Consider the following 22418-nt stretch of genomic DNA (forward strand, 5'->3'; position numbering starts at 1 on the left):
CTATAATATGCTTATGTTAAGTTACAACTCACATGCACTGTTTTTTTTTATCTCCAGAGTTGAAACCTTTTCAGGAAGAATAACAACTAGTTCTCCATCTGAGGAGAATGGAGATAACACTAGCGAAAGAACTTTTTCACCCTACGAATGTGAATATCAAGGAAGTCATTTTTGTGAAAGTCACTCATCTTCAGGTGGGACCAGTACATCTTTGTCAATGTTTTACTCAGAAGTAAATAAAATTTTCATGAGATCCTTTCACAGAAAAGATCCACAAAGTGAATATCAAACAATACAATTTTCCTCTAATAAATTACTTCCAATAATGAAAACCAACAGAACAAAAAACAAATTTCCTGATGCTCTTAGTTTTCAAAGCACATTTAAATTTACAAGAGATAAGGATCTCAATGTGACACCATGCCCTCCTGTCCATTTATTTCTTTCTAGCGACCAAATTAGACATGTGGAAGAAAATGTAAGAAGGAAAATCCCTGTGAACCCCAAAGCTATATCAGCGAGGGAAGCTGATTGTCTGCACCCCAGCTATCAGGAACCATTGATTCATTATCAGCATTCTAAAGAAGTGGTTATTCCTGCTGAAGCACAAGATACTTTATCAGACCAAAGTGCTATGCAGAATCAAATGATTCATGAAGCACAGTTTACTAACCAAACTCAACCATTTATTTATAACCAAGAGTCAGTCAGCAGCCAGCCTGATTTTGTTCAGCCTCTATATTTTATGAGACTGCCATTTTCTAACAGCTTACAAGACTCCTTCCAGGCCCAACAAATAGACCATAAAGATAAAAGCCAACATTTCATCCATATCCCATGTATTGTTGAAGCAGAAGATTCAACCAAGGGCATAGAGTCTGATGAACATTTCAGTGAGACCCAATATTCTGTTTATTTAAATGACCAAAACAAGAGTAACCATTTAGTTAAAGGGAAAAATAGTGTTTTCCAGAATGCTGAATTTCTATCTTTAAGTTCAAATTCATTTGTTGAACCTATGCCACAACAAAAGATAATACCAGGCCAAGAGCCAGTGGCTTCATTGGAATCAAACCAGTTTTATGCATACAGTATAATATCTCTTGCACCTACCATTAAAAGGCAGAAAAACAGGAGAAAAATACCAGACAATGAAAGAAAACTCAGTCTTAAAGTTCCATCTCCAAAAGCAAAGAAAATCTCTCGTTCACGGGTGTTTCCAATCATAGTATGTCACACTTCAGAAAATAAGACAGAGTTAAGGTGCAAGAAAAAGAAAATAGCACACCAAAGGAAAGTAATGTCAGATAGAGCTTTGCATCTTATTTCTGTCTCTAAGCTTATCAACCTCCAGGTTAAAAAGTATTTCTTTAAAAATCTAGTAGCAGTCATACCAGACTTAAAAAAATGTGAACATTTTCTAAAGGGGCAAAATAAGTCACTAGATACAGAGAAAATAAATTATGCAAGTTCCACTGATAGAGTAAGCTCGGGCATTATTAAAAACATAGAACACGTGTTCATTGTCAACACTCATAAAATGAAAGCTCCTTGTTCATTATTTGAAACAGACAGAGAGCGTAAGGAGTCTAATGAGGACTCAGTTCAGCAGACATTTGACCTGAACATTCCAAAGCATGAGGGGCTTTCAGAAGTGTCATCAGACTCTGCACAGAAAGATGTTTCATTTCCCCACATAGAATCGAACAAAGGAATGAAAGTACAGAAGGGCATACAAAGTACAGAGAATGTAGAGGAGTTAACAGTCAGTACACCGAATGTGCGAAGGTGCTTTTTGAAAGATGGTGTACAGAATGCCAAAAATTCAGTGGAGATCACTCTGAACTTCCTGGGTACCAATTTGCTTATTTCCCTGGGACCTGAAAAGCATGTGAAAAATGAATTAAAAGACATGAATGTTCAAGTGATTACAGGAAGCAAAAATCTGAAGGAAGAGAAGCCATTAACAGCTAATATTACAGAATACGGTAACCCAAATGATAGTGAGAAGATGGAATGTGTCACTAGAAGCAATAAAAAAAATAGACATCATGATGAAAGGATGTCAGATACCTCTCATAATACCATGCAGGCTGCCATTTCTGAACCCTTTGATATGGAAATATGTAACAAATTAAAAGCTAATGCAGGCACACCAACAATAAATCGTAGTCACACTGCACTAAAGCAAGAAAAACTACTAGATGAAAAGAAAATACAGGAAGTAAAGCATGCTGATAAGAGTCCTATGGTTAGAAAACCACGTGAGTGGGACTGTGAGGAAGAAGAAAAATGTAGAGAGACAGTTCGACTACTGGCAGAAGTCAGCGTATATCTGAAGCAAAAGGACAAATGTGCCCAATTTGAAATGGAACAGATTCATTTGGGAAATAGAAAAAATCAAAGTAAAGAGAAAGAAGTACAGTCACAGACTATTTCTACACAGACCGTATGGGAGACTAGTCCACGTCCCTTGACAAATCCACTACAAGTTGAGGAAGTGAAGCAAAGGACAGACAAACCTATAGACAGAGAGGAGGCTGCAGGTCCCGTGCACTCACCTTTAATGCCAGAGAACTTGCCTGTTGGTGAGTGTTTAACTGAAACAACAGAATGTAGGGTTCCACTTTGTGGAAATCCCACAAAAACATTGGATGGTCATATTATAGAAGACAAAGAAGACTTGAAAAAGGACCAATGTTCAGTTGCCACAGGACCTTTGAAAGTCAGAAAAAAATCATCAGGACCAAAACATGTACGAGGTGTCAAGCACAAAATTATAAAAGTGAAAAAACCTGAATTTTCCCTGAGGCTTTCTATCACTGCACGTGACATTCTGCACCACAGGAGAAAAGTGGGAAACAGCTTTGAAAACATCACTAAACAAATGCTACATGATGTAACATTGGGACCTGGACTTCTGAATGTTCACCCTCAGAGGTTTATCATTCACAATAATAAAACAAACATCAAGATAACACCCCAAAAAACCCAATTTGAAAAGAAAGAGAATTTAGATTCCCTCAATAAAGAAAGTGAAGCTGTAAATACTCTAGAAGTTCACCTGCGCTGTGGTGTGAAAGCGGTAGGGCAAGTGCTGCCAGAGACTGTGGCTCATGTAAAGAAGAGCTTCAGATTTGATGCACATCCATCAAAGGAGATTAAAATGGAGAAAGAAATGTTTCAAGCAATACCTTTCACAGAAGCAATTAGGGAATCAGCTGACTCACCGAGAATGGATTCATTTTGTGTTGCAAATACAAAAAATAGCACATCTACACAGACAGAGCTCCAATATTGTGCAGAATTAGGGTTGGGTCCTCCAACATCAGGAAAATTATGGATGGGAGAATCTCTGAGCCAATCAAGAGAAAGTAATGTTCCAAATAGTGGGAATGATTGTGGTTTTACCCAAAAAGCTTTCTCGTGGTCTTTAAATTACTGTATGCCTCTTTTGACTCATTCTAAAAAGAAGAAAGAACAAACAAGACTCACAAATACAAGTACAGTGAGGCTCAAGTATACGAATAAGGTGAAACCACCAGCTTCAAAGACATTCAATATCACAAGCAATAAAAAGAAGTCAAAATTGGACCTCAAGACCAAATTAAAAAGAACAAACCAAAAAAAAGCACTTTTACATGAATGTCAAAACACTCTTTGCTTATCCATCCATAGAAGATTGCAGTTCTGCCATGCTCTACTAAAGCAAAGAGGACTACCAAACAAAATATGTGTTGATTGTGTTGTTGAGAGTAGTGCATTCTACAAAAGAAAGAACAAACTTCAAGAAGAGAAACAAAACCCTTTTATACAGGCAGCTCCACAGCATGGCAAACACCAGTGGGCTGATGCAGAGCAAAGGAAGGACACTCTCCAAGATGAGCCAGACCCATCACCCATCTCTTTAAGTCAAGAACAACTTGCTAACAGTCAGAGTATAAAGTTCCAGAAAGATTCCCTGCAAAGTGCTCTGGAGACCAACCCACAAATGGCTCCCATCCAAGCTAAAGGATTACAAAAAGCTACCAAAACAGAAAATGACATAAACTTCTCTGTGGTTCCTAAAATTTTATCTCCTGAATCAGGGAACTCTTCACCTGGTGAATTTACAAACATGACAGATGACGATTTAGAATCTGACAACAACTCTGAACATGAACTAGATTTGTATCCTGCAGAAAAAGATTCAGAGACATCAAGTCTGCAGGTGACATTCCTGCAGTCTTCTGATTCTGTTACAAGATCCTTTGTTTCTAGACCTAAAGGGAAGAGAAAAGCACTAAGGTCAAAGAAGCAGATAACAGTGAGTCAAAAATGTAGAGCTATGAGGGAAATAAAACCATCAGTTTCACAAACAGGTAACTTCAGGTACAGCAAAAAACTAAAACGACACAAAGAAATGAAAGATCCACAGCAAACGGATAACATAGCAGGTGCCTGTTTGGACATTGTTCACTACAAGGTATATATTTTGCCCAACAAAAAAATTATAAATTCAAAACCATGGGCAGATAAACAGAGAAGAATAAGAAGACTTGGTCGAATGCAGCGAATGCAAGAGAAGTCACCAAATGGAAGAAATGCACACTGTCCAGGTTCTGCTGATTTGAATAGTTCCTCTAGAATGAAGAAGTATGAAGAGGAAGGAGAAGAGGAACTAGAACATTTCCTGATCTCAGAAAATAGCCCTAGCCTTATATTTGATATGTATCAAGAAAAAGACCATGGCCTTGTTAGATCAGATAAACAACTGAACCAACTAGGGAGAATAATTACTCAGGTACAACCACAAACACCTACAGAAGTTATTTCCTGTTCTACCCTATGCCCTATCTCAGATGAATTACAATTAGAAAAGCTGGAGGGCTGTTTCAATGTTTCCCCTCTAAAGTTCAGGGAAGTTAAGGACAATGCATTATCTGAAAGAGAAAGTGATTTATCTGATGAAAGGCGATACAAGGAACAGGCTGCTGACAGTGAAAAGGAGGCAAAGGAACTATTAGCCTCATACACTGATCCAAACCTTATCAGGGAAATAAAATGTGACTCAACCAAAATGAAAGGCATGTATCAAGAGAAAAAAATCGCAGATGAAACATCCTCTTTGACAAATGTTGCTCTGGATATTAATATGAGTAGCAAGATAGAAACAGAAAAAGGCACTCCAAGCAAAAAAACACCCTGTTCTATACAAAGGAAGCCAAAGATACTGCTTCATGAAGGGAGGGTTACTTCAGATGACATCAAAGAAATTGATCTCCAAGATAAAGAAGAAAAGAAAAATGATAATGACACATTATTGAAGTCATTCCCACAGTATAGCCAACATTTTGTAATTTGTTCACATCAAAGCAGGGATCCTAACTCTCACAAATTAAGAAAACAAAGAGGGAGGAACATTCTGTTCATTGTGGAACAGGACATTCCACAGCAGAGTCAGTCAGCAGATCTAACACGAAGAGAGCATGCCATGTGTACATCAAGTTCAAAGATTCCTCCCATACAATCAGGAGAATTACAAATAGATAAAGTTAAGACTGATAGAACAAAATATGACATCCCTAATAATGGTACTCTTGCACAGAAACTGAATAGTTGGAATAGATTGGAAAGAGAAGGGCTTCAAAATGACCTACAAGCAACTATCACAGAGTCTTTGAATCTCTCAACCCCTGATGTACCTAGATCAAAAAGGAAGAGCAAGGTATCTACATGCAAAGCCTTACGAGGTAAAATGTGTTCAACTGGTATAACTATGAAAGGAAGGAAAACATCTGTTTCAAAGTTATTGACTATTCCACAGTGTGGTCATAGAAACAATCTACTTCCAAAAACTTTGAAATCACAGATTTTTGAATTATTAATACATTCTGGTGTCTTACCTGATAGTCTTAATATAATAATAGTGAAAGATCCAACAGCAGAGGGAAAAAAAGGATTATTAACCCAAGAACTGGCAACAACAATGTTAGAGTCTTTGGGTTTCTCCATACCTACATCAAAAGAAAGAGAGAATTTAAAACTCATGGACAAGGTAAATGAAATGAGTAAGAACTCTCTGACTGTCAAAACCAGGAAGGAAGCAATCTCCCAGACACTTATTACTGCAGAATGTAGAACACCAAAACAAGGTATACCCATGGCAGGTTCATCCCTACATGCCTTCTTCTCTCCTATGCCTGTGTCTCTTAATACATGTGATGGAATAAAAGATAGAGATACAATGTGGACAATGAGATTTAGTCATGAGTTTCATGACCAGTCAGTACATAAAGAGAGAGCTTGGTGTACACACTACATGGACAAGGATACTACCTCAAATGGCACCAAAGATGTAAAAGGTCAAAGTGGTGAAGAGCGCTCACTGACTTCCCAACACTTCAATTTCAGTGCTCAGAATATGACAGGGCCTAATTCTGTGCAATCTGGTTTACAACTGATTAATTCAGCAACTTATCCAGAGTTAGAGAGAGCTCTATACTATGGTCAAGCACAGACAGTCAATGTGAATAACCTGCAAAGCAGCATGGTAGGTGTAATGTCTCCATTTTTAAATACAGAGGAATCTGAGATTGGCTCCATACCATGTGATAACACCTGGGATGAAAACACCAGGAGAAAATGTGACTATCCCATTTTTGAACAAAAAGCATGGACACAAAAAGATTTAACATCTTTGGAACCTTTACAGGAGCCCAGCCTTGTGTCATTTGAATACAAATGTGAAAGCTGCACATTAGAGTTTGCAGGCAAAAGAGATATGAATCCCAAGGCAAGGCAAGCTTCAAGGCTGCTTAATATTGCAAGGCATTTTACGAGAGTCCATAGAAAGAAAAGGCACCATAATAGTAAACACTGGTTGAGAAAGGTTGAATGTGTGGAAGAGGTGCTGCTTTATGCTATTGAAGATGCTAAGAGTTGTCCACTCAAATTCATAACTGATAAACTGTCACTTGATACAGCAGCAAGGGCTGCTTTTTCTAACAGAATACCTCAAAGATCTATGGCAGAAGAAAAAGCAAAGTTACAAGCAAACTTAGCCACAACTTTCTTGGGACCTTATAATTTTCTCAAACCTCTTTTATCTGACTTTAAAAGCCAGGTAAACACAGCAAAATTATCAGAAAATGAAATTGTGTTGAATAAGAGGTTTTCAACTATGAAGAAAATGAAACTATCAATTTCAAAGATAATTAAAATAAATGGATACTCTATCACAAACCATAAGAAGAAATCTAAATTAAGAGCCAAAATGAAAGCAATGTGGATTGGTGAAATCATAAATGATGTACTTCAAAACACCATTCACTTCATATTAACTAACTCTAACAGGAAAGATCCATTTAAAACAGAGGTAGGTTTGGTAGTATCAAACTTTACCCATACACAGCCAACATACAGGAAGTCACCAGTTGAAGGCACAACAAAGTATGATGATTCTGTGGACAAAAGTGGTTCCAACTTTTCAAAGAAAGCTAGACTACATGTTGGGCAATGCTTGGAAGAGAAGCAAGAACTGCTAATAGAATCAGGTCCATTTTATACAAAAAACTTAGCAGTAAATGCACATCTCATAAAGAAACCCAGTCTTGAGGAGTCAGAGAGAATACTTTTAAGAGAATATTTACCCCAAAGAAGTCAAATTTATGAGGCTAATCCAGAAATTAATGTAAAAATAGAAAATAACAGCATGCACGTAAGCCTCAAAGATGCACTCTCAAATATGGATAAACCGCACAATTGTCCAGAAGCCAGTGAACCAACCAGTAACACTACCAAACATGGAGTAAAGAAAACTGGCAAGTCTTTTTTAAAAGAAAAGTCTTCATTTTATTTGACAGGAATTATCACTTCTATTGCCAGGCATTTAGTTTCTTCCAAAGAATTTAAAAAGCAGATTGGTAACATGAGAGTACCTGACCTGCCAGCTCATAAAGGTATACCTTCACAGATGAAGGAATCAACAGATTTACAGTCACCCCATGATGGAGACCATGCTGCTGTAAACATAAATGAGACACAGGATCTGAGAACCTTAGAGATAAAAGTAGATAATGGTGAGATAAACATAGATACGAAATCCATCTATATGTGTACACCAATTCAACATATAAAAACAGAGTCATCACATAGTATATGGGATATGTATGAGGAATCTGCAAGAAGAAATTGCCTGGACAAACCAGAAGTGAAGAGGAAAGAAGAGTGTGGACAGCTGCCATTTGGAACAGATCAAAAGAGACAACCTGATCCTCTCACATCAGAAGTACTTTCCACTAACACAGTGAACTGCAAAGATAGCACGCTTCAGAAAACAGCTATTTATCAAGAAGGAAATGCAAAAGTTGGAGAAGAGTTTGGCCAAGAGGTTATTCTTTCCTCTAAAACACATACTCTTCAAATTGAAAGGCAGAACAATGAATTTAAAACAGGTTGGAAAACAAAGTCTAAGTTTTTTGCCCTGCAAAAGAAACAGGAAAAGCCTAGTATCTTGGGACCTGCATGGAGTTCTTATGCCTGTGACACTACCTATCCTGAAACTATAAGACAGAAAGGTAAGGCAAAAACATCAAATGTGAAAAGTTCTGTGTGTGCCAAACAAATAAAGCTGAAGGCAAAGAAAATACCGGTTCCTCTACTTCTTGGACATGGGGACAGAAGCAATAAAAAAGAACTGGGACACAGCATGCAGCACCAGAGCACATTAGAACTGAGGAGAAATGTACAAAACCTGATTCTAAAAGGTAATTTTGACTTGGGATGCTTTATATCTCCAGTTAAAAAGCTTACCAGCATAAAGCTGGAGAAAGGCAAGTTGGAAGAGAGAAAAAACGTTCTTCCACAGATAATTCTGGAGAAACCATCCAGCCAAAGGCAAATGTCATGGTCAGGATGTGTTGATGTATCTAGGAAACTAGAAGAAAATATTAAAGAGGTGCATGATCACTGCACTTTCAAGGACATTCACCAGCAATTTATACAACAATTTAGGGTTAAGTCAGAAGAAATTAAAGAGCATCACTCTTACAAATTAGAAAACTTACAAAGAAAGATGAATTCTGAGTTAACTTCACAGAAAGATGAAACTGATAGCTTTGGGCTAGCTACCTTAAGAAGTAGAGGAGGAACAAAAGTCTATACAGACCCACAAGACAGCCTGCAACAGGAATATCCCCTGAAGCAAGGGATGTGGAGACCAGGAATGATTCTTCAGCCTATGAAGGGATTTCCTCACTTTGGAATGACAAGTGAATTCATAACAAAACAAGACATCAAACCATCAAGTCCACAGAGGATAGGAGGACTGAAAGTAATGGATAACCCATTAGATCCAAAGGAATCATTGCTTGTTCCCAGACTTACCGTACAGAAACAAAATCCTTTTACAGATCCTCTTCTGGAATCCATTCCCTCTCATGTACCACACCAACTTCATACTGAAGAGCTAAAGGAAAACATGAAAATAAGTGGCAAAACCTTAAAGACTTCAACTCAACAGCCAAAGAAAGTCTCAAACACAGAATATATTTCAGATATGGATCACATTCCAAGAAATATTGAAAAACTACTCTTGCTTATTAAAGAGCAGGAAAAGAGGAGAAAAAAGAGTAGAGGGGGTAAAAAAATTGAAATAGTGGAAGACATAAAAACAGCAACAAAGAATACCATTCCATTTCTAAATTATTCACCACCTGGAACACAGTTTGTCAACACAATAAAGAACAGTGGTGTGTTCAGGCAAAGAGAGGAGACAGAGCCAACCAGGAGTGTGGCCACATTATGGAGACAGCAAAGGTTGTGTGTACAAGGGGTCGGCCTAGACTATGTTTATACAGATGAGCTTACTTCTAAAGTTATATGTCAAAGCAGAAGAACAGCTTTCATGGAAAGGATCATGTATCACAAAAGGATAAAAATGAAGGCGAGGAAGACAACTTCTGGGAAGCAGCTCAACATTACAGGGTATAGAGCCCATAGCTACAGAAAGGAACTAAGATACAGCATTAAGACACAGACGGAGCTGTCCCAAGGAAAAACTGTGGCAGATTTGCTTTGGAAAGGTCTTTGTGCTTCTGGCTACATTGCATCTCAAATTAAAAAGCTTATGGAAGTAAAAGAGGAGAAAGGTGAACCACAAAGCCCATATATTCTTCCACAGCTGAAGCTGAAGGAAACATTGAATGAAACTAAAATGTTATCTGTGCAGCCCATTGATAACAGTTCAATATCAAGCACTATCAGAAAATCAACACAATATACCATAAAGCAAAAAGAACACCAAGTGGTTTTACTAGCTATTACCCCACAAAATAAAGACCAATTAATGACTGATCAACAGGTAGAGGAGCCTAGACATATCAACTTCAATGCCCATTTGGAGAAAGAAGCATACCATGTCATGTTTCCAGAGACTGGAGAAACCAATTACAGTAGGCTTGAGGCTCAAAGACCCAGATCAGACACAGAATTTGAATTCTCAACCGCACAAAGAGTAAAGCAAGGAGTTATGAAAGACTCTAGCAAGCATGCACTTTTAGTTCCACCCAGAAGAGGAGGACCTAAGAGGATAAATATTTTAAGTTCCAGAGGACATGACATATCTCTCATGGAGCTGGATACTTTCCAGAAAAAGACAGGTAATGTGCAAGAACTGCTTAAACAAGAAAACACTTCAAGGGTAGGCTTGGAGCCTGTTGCCTGCCCAGTTAGGGAGTCCTTTCACTTGGAAAACACAAAGGTAACTAAGGAAGTGGGTATGTATCATAACATAAAAAATATTTCCCATCTATTTGTATTAAGAAAAACTGACACAGAACTAGGTTTCAAAGCACAGGCATTTCTCTGCACAGATCTAGAGGATCTACACAAAACAGGTACCGCTCAGAAAGGCCATGCAAAGTCAGGTCACAGGCCTCGAATCAGTCTGAATTCTGTACCTTGCCACAAGAGGGCTCCTCTTCACTTAAAACCAAGCTTGAGTACAGCAAGGAAGGACCATGGTGACAGTGCCGTAGTTGCCAAAATGAATCCCAAGGGAAAAGAAAAAGCCAAATCAGCCGATAGTCCATTAAAATTAAACAGACAGAAAGTGAACATTTCAAAAAACTTGAGAGCAAAACAACTGATTATTTTTACCCAGACCAAAGAAAAAGTTTTGGAAATTCTTTTATCTTGTATATTATATCTTCAGGCTAAAAATGCACAGAAACAAATCTCAGCAAAAGCATCACTAAATTCAAATATTTTTAACCCAAGGGTAGAAAAAGGATCAAGTGAATTTAAGATTCTAGAAGATCAATCTCCAAGTTCAGAAAGAGTTAACTTTCACACTAAAGGAGGAACAGATCATCAAGAGAGTGTGTGTGAGGCTCTTCCAATGTCTAATACTCACTGTTTGATGAATATACATCGAATTACAACACCACAGATAAAGAAAGCATTAAAATCCCTAGCTAATCTGGACTATAATGCTTTAAATACAGAAAAGGGAGAACAGAACAACATGATAAAAGAACAAAACCAGTACCACCTGTCATTTTCCCTCGAGAATTTGGAGGAACATATATCATGCTCCCAAAATTATTCTCATGTCCAGCAATATTTAGAGTTTCACACAAAGGAAGCATTGTCAAAAGTAGGCAATGTGTCAAATAGGACAAAGGGACTAGATTTATCATCTAAAGATCAACGAAGTACTGTGTGTGAATGTAGACCAGAGTGGATTTTCCCCTCAGTTATTCTAGAGCAAACAAAAGAAGAAGATACAGTGCTGCCTTTGGAATCAGGAACTATAAAATGTTCAAGCTTTTTGTCATCTGAAAGAAAGCAGTTATTTGATGGAGTACAGATAAGTAAGTCAGTGTCAAATGATAGCTCAACCACACCAAGATGCAGCAAAAAGGAACTGTCTGATAGAGCAAGTGAAAAGAAGCAAGAAGTGAGTCTGCCTAAGCTTTTCTTACACTGCTTTTCACTATGCATGCAGTTTTTGCATGAACATGAAAAACAGAAGAGTAACACAGAATACCGAGTTTTGAAAGACATAATATGCCCTGAAAGAAAAGCCCTAAACTTGAAGACATTAGTACTTCCACATATTAGTTCCACTGAATATACCACAAGCAATAAAGTAGAACTACAGTGTTACAAAAAAGAAAAAATGGTATGCATAAAACATGGAGAGGATAAACCAGGTTCAGTTGTAATAAAAGCATGTGAACCCATCCCTCTACCTCACTTCAAACTGGATAAAGAGAACATTGATGTGCTTATATCAAGTAATGTAAGACAAGAAAAACATAAATCACAGGAAGAGAAGAATGGCATAAAAGGGGTGGAGATGAAAGGAATAATAGACTCTAATATTACCTTAAAGACAGAGAACTCATCACTGTCTTATCCTTCCAGTAGAAAGAAATTAACCTTACTGTTTGACACTACAGAACAACAGGGTAAGGTACAAGAAGGGCTGAGTAAATCAGACATGAAACTGACGAAATCTTTTATTTCATTACCACTTATATTGCATCCTAATTTGAATTCAAAAGTAAAAGTAGGAAAAGATAAATCAAGACTACTAGAGAGCTGCCTCCCACCTCTAAAGCCCCTGCTGTCATTGAAAGGTAGAAAAGTGCCATTTTCAAAGACATTTAGTACAGATAATTTATGCAAGTTAATAGAATCAAAGTATCTTCCACAGAAGAAAGAATATAGGAATAGTATACCAGATTTGAAAGATATAATAGGCCTCATATGTATTGCTCAAAAGAGAAAGAAGTCACCTTTTAAGTGCTTACTACGTCGAAAGGAACAATGGTGGAATAATAAAACACGAAAAATTATCCAGGGCAATAAAAATAATCTAGATGTGGTTCAGAATAAACCTTGGGATTCTGTTCCTTCTTCACCTTATCTGAAATGGAATCCTGAAATAATGGAGGCATACTTACAAGGAATAATGAAGTTCTGCCTTGGATCACCAGCACTCTCAGAATTATCATCTACAGTGGGACAGTATCAGGAGTCAACTGACGGTATTTCAAGCAGTACTGAAAAAGCGAAACACATACCATTGAAACACAGGTTGCAAATAGCTCCCAAGGAAGGGAGGCGTTTCAGGGGACCCGTTCTGAGACAGGAACTGTTTTCTGCATCACAGGAGTTACAATTTAATGTTGAAAAAAAGGCAACAAAGATGCAGGAAGATAAACAAATTAAGAATTGGAACAAACCTTCCATATATTCTCTTCCTTACTCTGAAGTGGTCCCAAGGATAAATGGAGAGGAAACTATGCAAATAAGAACCCGATTTTCTATTCATCACCCAAAGCTCCAAAGACCATCAGATATAGAAGAAATCATTTATGCAAAGTCTAACTTTGAACCTTCCTTGAACAGTGTAAAACATGCCACTAAATATGCATTCCAGAAAGAAGCGGAGAGTACAAAAACAAAAAAAACTATGCAGTTGAAAGAAAAACCATCAGTTTCACAGACAATTCAGTTAGTCATTACAGAACCAGGGCAAGAGATACAAAAAATTAAAGATGAACTAAATGTGGTTGAAACCAGTACCAGCACATGGATGCCTTCTCCTTGTTTAAAATCAGATACAAGGATAGAAAAGGCAGATGGTATAACTGAAGCAACACTACACTCTCTTCCAGAACTTCCCCTCCAGAAATCATCAGCTACACTGAGTGAAGTAAGTAAAGAGTGGGCCAAAGGTCATAGCACTACTGACACACAGAGAGGAGAAGACCATATGCCACAGAAAACAGAACATAAAGTAAAAATATTGGGTGAGAAAGTCACAATGCATACAAAAGATAAGGACTGCAAAGGAAATAAAACATTCTCCCAGGATTTACTATCAAGTCCTAAAGAGCAAGGGAAAATAGATCCACAAAATGAAGAACAAGAAAGAGTGGATGGAAAGGACAAAAAACAACAGAATTGTAATAATGATGGCAAAGACCAAAAGAAAATGGATCTAAACTACAAAAAAACAGGGAAATGCAGTCAAGATGATAAAGAGCAAAAGAAAATGGATCTAGAGGGTAAAGAGCAGGGAGAAGCAGGTGGAGATGGTCAAGAACAAGAGGAAGATTGTCCAGAAGATGGAGAGCAAGAGACATGGAATCATAAATGTGACACTCAAGGGAAAATGAACCCCAACAGTATAGAGCCAAGGAAAGCAGGCCAAGAAGGGAAAAGCAAAGAGAAAGTAGCTCCCGAGTATCTTCCTTCTAAGTCTTCTCATAAACTAGACATTGGAACAACAGGAGAAGAAAACATGCAAGGAACCATAAAATCAGCTAACTCACAACTACAGCACCAGAAATTGCTTGAAACAGGAAAAACTGAATATACAGAGTCAACTGAGAATGATGGTAAGTCAAACATAAAAATTGGGAAACAATGTGAATCACAGACATGGATGGATAGAGGGGAAAATGTGCATACGAAAGATGTAATGCACTCCAAAGACAAAAGTTCCAATAAAAATCAGTTACCGCTTTCACATATACCCAGTATCACTGGGCATTATGGCCCAAACACAACAGATGAAGAGACAAATGTAAATGAAAACTTGGGACATGTGCAGGAAAGAAAATGCAAACTAGGGACTTCGGCTTCTTTACCTCACAGTAAGTTAGATATAGAAATAAAAGCCAAGGAAGAAACATGGATAGAAACAAGATCCTTTTCTCTACACTTACAAAGCATGGAATCTTCAGATGCAGAAAAATTAAATTATATAGCATCTTCTTTGAATGATATAAGTGATTCAAAAAGATCAAGATACATGTCATATAAAGAAGAGAATGGAGTGAATACTTTTGAGAGAAGCATGATGCATTCCAAGACCAAACATGTGAACATAAATAAGTCACCCCTTTCATATGTACCCAAAATAAAGAGACTTAAAGTGAATCTTGAAAAGCAAATTAGAAATAAGCAAGAAAGCAGAAAGGAAAAAGTCATGCTCCCAAGCGAAACTCATTCTGTCATCACTTCTTCAGATGCCTCTAAATTAGACCAAGCAGAGGAAGTTGAAACAGATCTAATGCAAAGCCATGTGCCATACCCTATGCCACAAGAATCACTGCCTGTCAGGCAAGTAGCATCTACAAAAGCCATTGCAAGGAAAAGAAAACTGCATCTACCATGGGAAGAAGAGGAAGTACAAACCTCAGCCATTGATGACTTGACACACCCCAATGACTCAATTTTCAAGACAGAGAAAACTGCACCCTATCTTGTGTCCAGTGTCAATGAACACAGTACCCTGAGTAAGAAAAAGACTCATGAGTGGAGTAGTAATAAAAAAACCGGACAGAAACAGGAAAGAGCAAGACACCCTAATGTGGTTGTAACAAAAAGTGGTGCTTCTGTATCATTGCCTGTAGGGCAAGTAGCACCTGCAAAGCAAATTGCTGAATGTGCAAAAAAGAGGAAACAATATCAAGCACAGGAAGAAGTCAAAACCTCAGCCATAGATGGTTTGACACAATCCAGTGGCCTAGTTTTAAAGGTATCTGCACCTCCTCATGTGTTAAGTGTCAGTGAGAACAGTATTCCCAGGAAGAGGAAGACTCCCTGGAGGAGCAGCAAAGAAAAGATAGGACAGAAACAGGAAAAAACCAGAGAGTCTAATGTTTTTGCAACAAAGAATGATACTTCTGTTCCTCATCATGGATTGTCTCCTCTACAGGATGAGTTTCTTATGACATCATGTACAGGTGAACTCGCACGTGTAGGTTCAAATGAAGGCATTACCCTACCTAATGTGATAATTAAAGCCAACCAACAAGAGTTATACACTGAGGCAAAGGTCAGCATAAGAGATAAAGACACCAAAGATACAATAACTTTGAGAGCAAGAATATCCTCACCTGCACATTTGAATGACAGAACACCACCTGTTAATAGCAAAGAGCAAAGGAAAGAAGCTGAGCAAAGCAAAAGTGAACTAATGATGGTGGTTCCAAAGGGAACTGCTTACTTGCCTTCTCCATCTTTCCTGAAGTCAGACACTAGAGTGAGTAAAGAGGAAGATGTACTAGGAGAAACACAAATTTCTTTTCTACCACCAAAGATCCAAGATGTATCAGACTCAGAGAAAATAGCATGCATGGAGTCAACAGGTTATGTGTTAAACAATAAAAAAGAACCAACACAGGAAGAAAAAAAGAAAAGACCCAGAAAAGACGTGACAGACAAAAAGATCCCCAAATCAATGGATAAAAAGGGAAAGAAATTACCACGATCACATACACTCAGTATCAAAGAGTTTCAGAGGAAAATTCAGGAAGAAAAACTTGTAAATACAATTGTAAAATTTTCCATCTCACAATTGCAACTCGAGAAATTTTCAGGTGCACAGATGGCTGATAGGGAAGTTTACAATGAGATAAAATTACTGAAAGAACATGTACCAGGGAAAGAAAAGCATATGGGTGTCAACAGTGTAATGCATGCCAAGGATATATATTTGAAGACAAAGAAATCACCTGCTTTACCTATGCAGAATTTGAGTGACCTTCAGTGGAAAACCAGAGAGCAAGGGGGAAAGGTTGAAGAAGATGAAAGTAAGCCAGGAGTAACATTAACTAAGAAGTTGACTAAGACATCCACTGCAATGTCTCACAAACCTATCCTTACTCCGAATACTGGAATCAAGGAAGAATGTACATCAATGTTAACAAGATCCTCTGTTTCCATGGGATACTTGCAGAAATCATCAGATTCTGAAGGAGGCATTTACATACAGCAAATTACTGGAGATATTGCAATCACTCTACAAAATGAAAAACAACATATGTCAGAGGGAAAGGAAGAAGCTGGAATGCAAATAGCAAAGATCGTAACAACTCACAACTATCAAGAAACAAAGGTGCAGGGACTTGAAGATGAACAAGGCTTAGTTCTGACTAAATCCTTTCCTTTGTTACCAGATCTGCCTCATCCAAAATTGCATGAGAAAATAGAATTCAATGACACAAAACTTAGAAATTCTACTTTGCAGAGACTACCAGCTAAAGGAGAAACAGTACCTAGAGAGGCCATTGTTGGTGATACCATGAAAGATGTTAAAAAAGAACATAGACCTCAGAGAGAAGAGACATATAGAAAAGAAATAATAGACAGGCGAGGCACAGATATAACTTTGAAATCACAGAAATCACTTTTGTCCCAGAAGCTTCACAGAACAGAACTACAGATGCATATTAATACATCCAAATCAAAGGGACAAAACAATGAAAGTGAACCTCGAGTCTTAAGGAAAATCTATACTTCTAAACCCTCTCCAACCGTTATCTTGTGTAAAGGTGTGAAAGTAGATGAAGAACACCTAGAAAGTAAGCTATCTTCACCACTCCAACAAATGTTTCCAGCATTATCAGATACAGAGGAAATGGCAGACAAAGAGGCCATGTGTGATCATGTCAGAAAAGAAAAACAATATACAAAACAGATAGAAAAAACAGTAGACTTGACAACTGGGGTGCATTGCAAAAGGACAAAGGTCTTACCAATTTCACATCTCCTTAATACAAAGGAATTTGTCCTGAATATGAAGGTTCTGGAGAAAAAAGTACACAAAGATAAAAGTGAGCTGGCTGTGGTTGCAACACGGTCTTTCCTGTCCATGCCATCACTGCCATGTAGGTATTCACAGGACAAAACACAGAAAGGCACAGCAAGAGTTACAGCACACTCTTACCCACAGGGAAATTTCCAAGAACCAGAAGATGCCCAGGAAACAGCAACCAGAAAGTCAGCTGAGGTGACAGAACATAATATGCTACAGAAACAAGCCAGGCCACAAAAGTCTGTGACCAGTGCTCATCGAATAGGTGAGCATCCACAAGTTGAATCAGAGTGTGAGTCAGTCTCCCCAGATCATAAAATTGATCTCACAAGATTAGGTACTATTAAAAGGGAAAAAATGCTGGACATGTTCTTCAAAGGGCAAAAGGGTCAGCCAGAAAAGTGTGAAAAAGAATCTTCAACTGAAATTGGAAATTGGAAGAAGGAAAATGAAATCAAAGATAATTTAAGACACAAAACAAGTTCTAAGTTTCCAGTTTCTCCACTAAAGAAATCACTCAGGGAAGTACTGATTACAAATAACACCCTTCTAGCAAAAGGATCTGAAACAGAGAGAGAACAGGAAACCGGTTCAGGTAAATCTGATAAGCCAAAGAGAGATAAACAGAGTAATGCCACCATAAGAAACATGTTAACTCCAGAAAAGACATCACTTGAAAAACCAAGGATTGCCCATTTGAATAAGTCTCAAAATAGGGAAGACCAAAATGTTAACATGAAAGAACAAACCACACCTCAGTCCAAGAGTGGACACCAGATAAAGCCAAAGTCTTTTCCTCTTCTCAATGTTCCAGTTCACAGCAAAAGTCAGAGGATGCCTTCACAAACAGATGTGGATGAGAAAACTGCAGTGACAGTCAGCCCACAAATACAGTTAGGGGTACACATGAGTACTGCAGAGTTTAATGCCACAAGAAGTAAAGAAGATCCACCATCAATTGCTCTGGAACAAGAACAGTGTGATCTGGCGTTGCCTCAGAAGTCCCATGATTCTCTACTGAAATCTGAACACCTGGAAGACAGGGATGAAATGAACATAATCTCAGATGTAAATCTGAAGCAAAAAAATCTAGAAATTGACAGCAACTGTACTGTGAGTCAGAGAGAAGGAAAGTTAAAAACAGATAGAAGCAGAGGCATAGACCTAGAAGAGGTCAATAGAGAAATGCAGAAGAGCTGTAGTGTCAATCTGGAGAGTAAAGCCAGGGAGAATACCAGCAGTACTACAAACTATGCTCTTCCTTTAGGAACAGAGGAATCTGAGATCAAGACTGGGGTAGTCACTCCCAGAGAGAACAACTACCCATCCCAGAAAAAGCTTAAAAAGGAACTAGAGTTATCTACTGCAAAGCAAAACCTTCAAGGACTAAAATTGCTTCAAACAAACATTTTCGATTCATTGTATCCCTCTATTCCTATTTGTCCTAAAAGCCAAAACAGCAGATTCACAGTAACAAATCTGAAAAGAGAACTGAAACCCAAATATTTAACTCTGAGAATTCCAAAGCACCCAATTTCAAAGATACTTGGTATCATAGGATGTGGTAGTCCAAGCAGTAGGAGGAAATTAGAATATGCCTTCAATAAACCAAAAACCATGATTCCAAGTAGTAAAGATGTCTCAGGGATCATTATCAGAAGTCTTTGTGTTTCCATGGTAAGTCCACCTCACACTGAAGGAACAGTAGAATCCACAACAAATCCAAGAAGGGAAAAGAGAGTCTGTCATACTAAATTCCAGGAGAAATTACCAGATGCTAGAGACATTAAGGACATCTTGACAATTGTAAAAGGGTTGAATTTTACAATCCCATTGCTGCAGGATTCTCAGCCCTTTGTGGTCAGTGATCAAGAAACATGGAAACTTCCTGATGTGGAGCCAGAAGTAAACCTTGAATGTGAAATGGAAAAGAATTTGTGTCTACAAACAAGAGAAGAGGTTGTTGCAGGGAGTGAGGACTTAAATATTACACATAAACCTGACATGAATACCACTGAGCAAGAGGAAATACAAAAAGACACCATAACACCCCAAGAATGCCTATTTGAAGATATAAAGGACACTATAGAAACTCACTTGAGAAGAACTCTGAGTATAAAATTTCCACCACCAGGGATACACCCAATACCTGGGACCCCACTATTTGATAAAATGAGAGAATGTTTCTTGCTTTCCAAGCAAGGGGAAGCTGCTCCAGGAACTGTGCCCACAGCTCTTCAAGATAAAAACAACAAAAACAAAACACTTGTAGAACGTTTGTTTCCCGTTTATGAAACACTTAAAAGTATCTTTGAAGCCCCTCTTGAAAATAAGATTCAAAATCAAATTCTTCCTGACAAACTGGGGGAAGTAGGAGCCTACAAGCCTGATGATGCAAAGGCATCTCCTTTGCCAGATAGTCCAGACACATCATCAAAAGTATCTACCATATTGCTTCGCAGACCTCTTTTAAAACAGTTTACTTCCGAATTAAAAAATAAGCTAAGTATGCATTTGGTTTCTAAAGCAACTGAAATAAAACTGAATCAGTTACCAGAGATGGTGAACATATCCTTACAGAAGTGTAACTCTCACCCCCACAGGGCTACTTCAGAAGATTACAAATGCAGGCTTTATCTAAAACACAAAAAAATGAATTTTAGGTCTCCAAAAGCTGGTACTATAAAAGCTAACTTAAAAAACAATTACAGAAGAGTTTTTCCTCCTCTCAGCTGTGTAAAGGCACCAACAATGAATGTTTCAAGTAGCAGCAAGGTCATGACAGAAGCAAAGGGCATCAAAAAGCAAGAAAGTGTAACATCACTAGAAACTCAGAGTAATCTCCCATTGAGTAACATTCTCCACAAGTTCTCAGAGAAAGAAAACGACGACCTTCTTGTGCACTTTTGTACAAAAACACTGGAGATACAAACAACAGGCCTTCCCAGAATTGTGGTACAATCTTATGCAATGGCCAATGCCCTGGATAAATCAAAACGCTTATTTAAGTGTATCCATTCCACCACCAACAGACCACAACAAACAAACAGAGTTTTAGTACTTTTTGATAAAAAATCTTTCTGTGAAATCGACCGTGATTTGCAATACAAATACCTCTACTCGATCCCTAGACCTTCTGTCCCTGTGGTCTCTAAGCCAAAGGTACTTTCCAAACATACTTCAAAGTTAAGTATGGGTTTAGGCTCAGTATGTAAAACAGTAGAAGATAGTGAGAAAAGTAATACTCTTGCATTTGACAAAGATCTTTTACAACATATTTCTTTCCGAAAGAAAAATCCACAAGAAAGCTCATTACTCACCAGAAAATTCCAGGAGCCAACCAAGGTACCTGCCTTTTACCCTGGTCTACAAGGCACAAAACAGAATGACATGATAGTTCTTTCGGATTTAAAATTACAGATGACACCAGAAAAGGATAATCAATGTCACGTATGGTTTCAAGAAAGCAATTCATACAAGCATTCTGTTTCAGGAACTCAGCAAAATACTGTTGATTTAGCCGATTCACATTCATCTTTGATTTCTGATGGCTGGAACAATGATGTCCCCTTAAATACTGAGACTTCAACTGACTTGGCAGAATATCCAGCTCATGAAGAAACTGACAGTGAGGAGTGTGTATTTATAGAAACCAATTTTTACTTAACTCAAGATTCACAGAAGTTTCTGTTTGAGGTACCTAAAGGCATTCCATTGGCAGATGTTCACAAAGTGGAAGAAGCAACCTTTTTGAAACCATTTTACCATAAAGATCCAAATGACCATCATACTATAACCCTTAGAAAACACACCTCCCCTGTGGCACAACCTTTCCATCAGTCTCGAAATAGTAGGAAACATAGGTCAGACTCCAAAATGCAGTCCCCTGACTGGTTGTCTCATGATTTGTCCAATACTGTGGAAATAGAGTCTACATCATCTTCCATAACATTCAATAAAGAGAAGCACTGGACCACAACCACATGGAGCAGAACAAGCTACTCTTTAACCTCCTCAACAGCTGAATCAAATATTAAATTGAATCTTGCAAAAAAACACAGCAAGTCTTATATGTACCCACAAGTCAAAGAAAGAAGGAAGACTAAATCTGATTTATGGAGAAAGTCCAATATCGATCAGAGTTCAAATTATAGTCACTCACACAATGAAGAGAAACACCTAAGGAAGAAAAGACTATATCATTACAAATCAAAAGAATCAAATCCACAAACCAATCAGATGCCAGAGTCAAATGCTCATTGGCAGAATATCAAATTCTATTCAGAAAGAAGAGAAAATCAGCCTTTTTTTTATGCCTGTATACCAGCAGATTCAATGGAAGTTATCCCCCAAACCATACGCTGGGTTATCCCCCCCAAAATCTTACAGAAAAGAAACTTCCAAGTTCCTCGAGTGGCAAATATTTCAAAATCTTGGAATCTATGTAGTTCATCCAAAAAGCTGTTGGGATCACTTGCAGGGGCCTTTAATACAGTCCATTATGGTTGATATCAACTTCATGTGGATTCTTCTGAATTGGAACTCTGTTTGCTACTGTGATGTTCTATGAAAATAAAATAGTAGAACGTCATATTCCCTTGAGATGTGTTTACTCAGCTTGTCTGCTTTATGTATTGGTAGATTGGGGCAGTTGTTCTTGGAGGGTGGGGGCAGGGCATGGCTCTGTTCCATCCTACCAAGTAAGAGCTCTCCCTTCAGTTGATTTTGATGGAGAGGTCCACAGACCAGAAGCCTTTTCCCCAGCTTACCCTTATAGGTGAGTGGGAGGAACATTCAGTTGTAGAAAAGATGGAGA

General features: G+C 38.0%; 1 protein-coding gene across 1 annotated transcript in view; it reads left to right on the forward strand.

Moving 5' to 3' along the window:
- Positions 1-22204, forward strand: part of Ccdc168 (coiled-coil domain containing 168) — a 28914-nt gene extending 6710 nt beyond the window's left edge. The window contains exon 4 of the mRNA XM_037210448.1: positions 58-22204. Coding sequence (XP_037066343.1) covers positions 58-22111 — 22054 coding nt within the window. The 3' untranslated portion in view covers positions 22112-22204. The remainder of the gene's footprint in view (positions 1-57) is intronic.
- Positions 22205-22418: the final 214 nt, after the last annotated feature.

This window comes from Peromyscus leucopus, chromosome 13 (assembly GCF_004664715.2).
Source record: "Peromyscus leucopus breed LL Stock chromosome 13, UCI_PerLeu_2.1, whole genome shotgun sequence".
In the NCBI taxonomy this organism is placed as follows: domain Eukaryota; kingdom Metazoa; phylum Chordata; class Mammalia; order Rodentia; family Cricetidae; genus Peromyscus; species Peromyscus leucopus.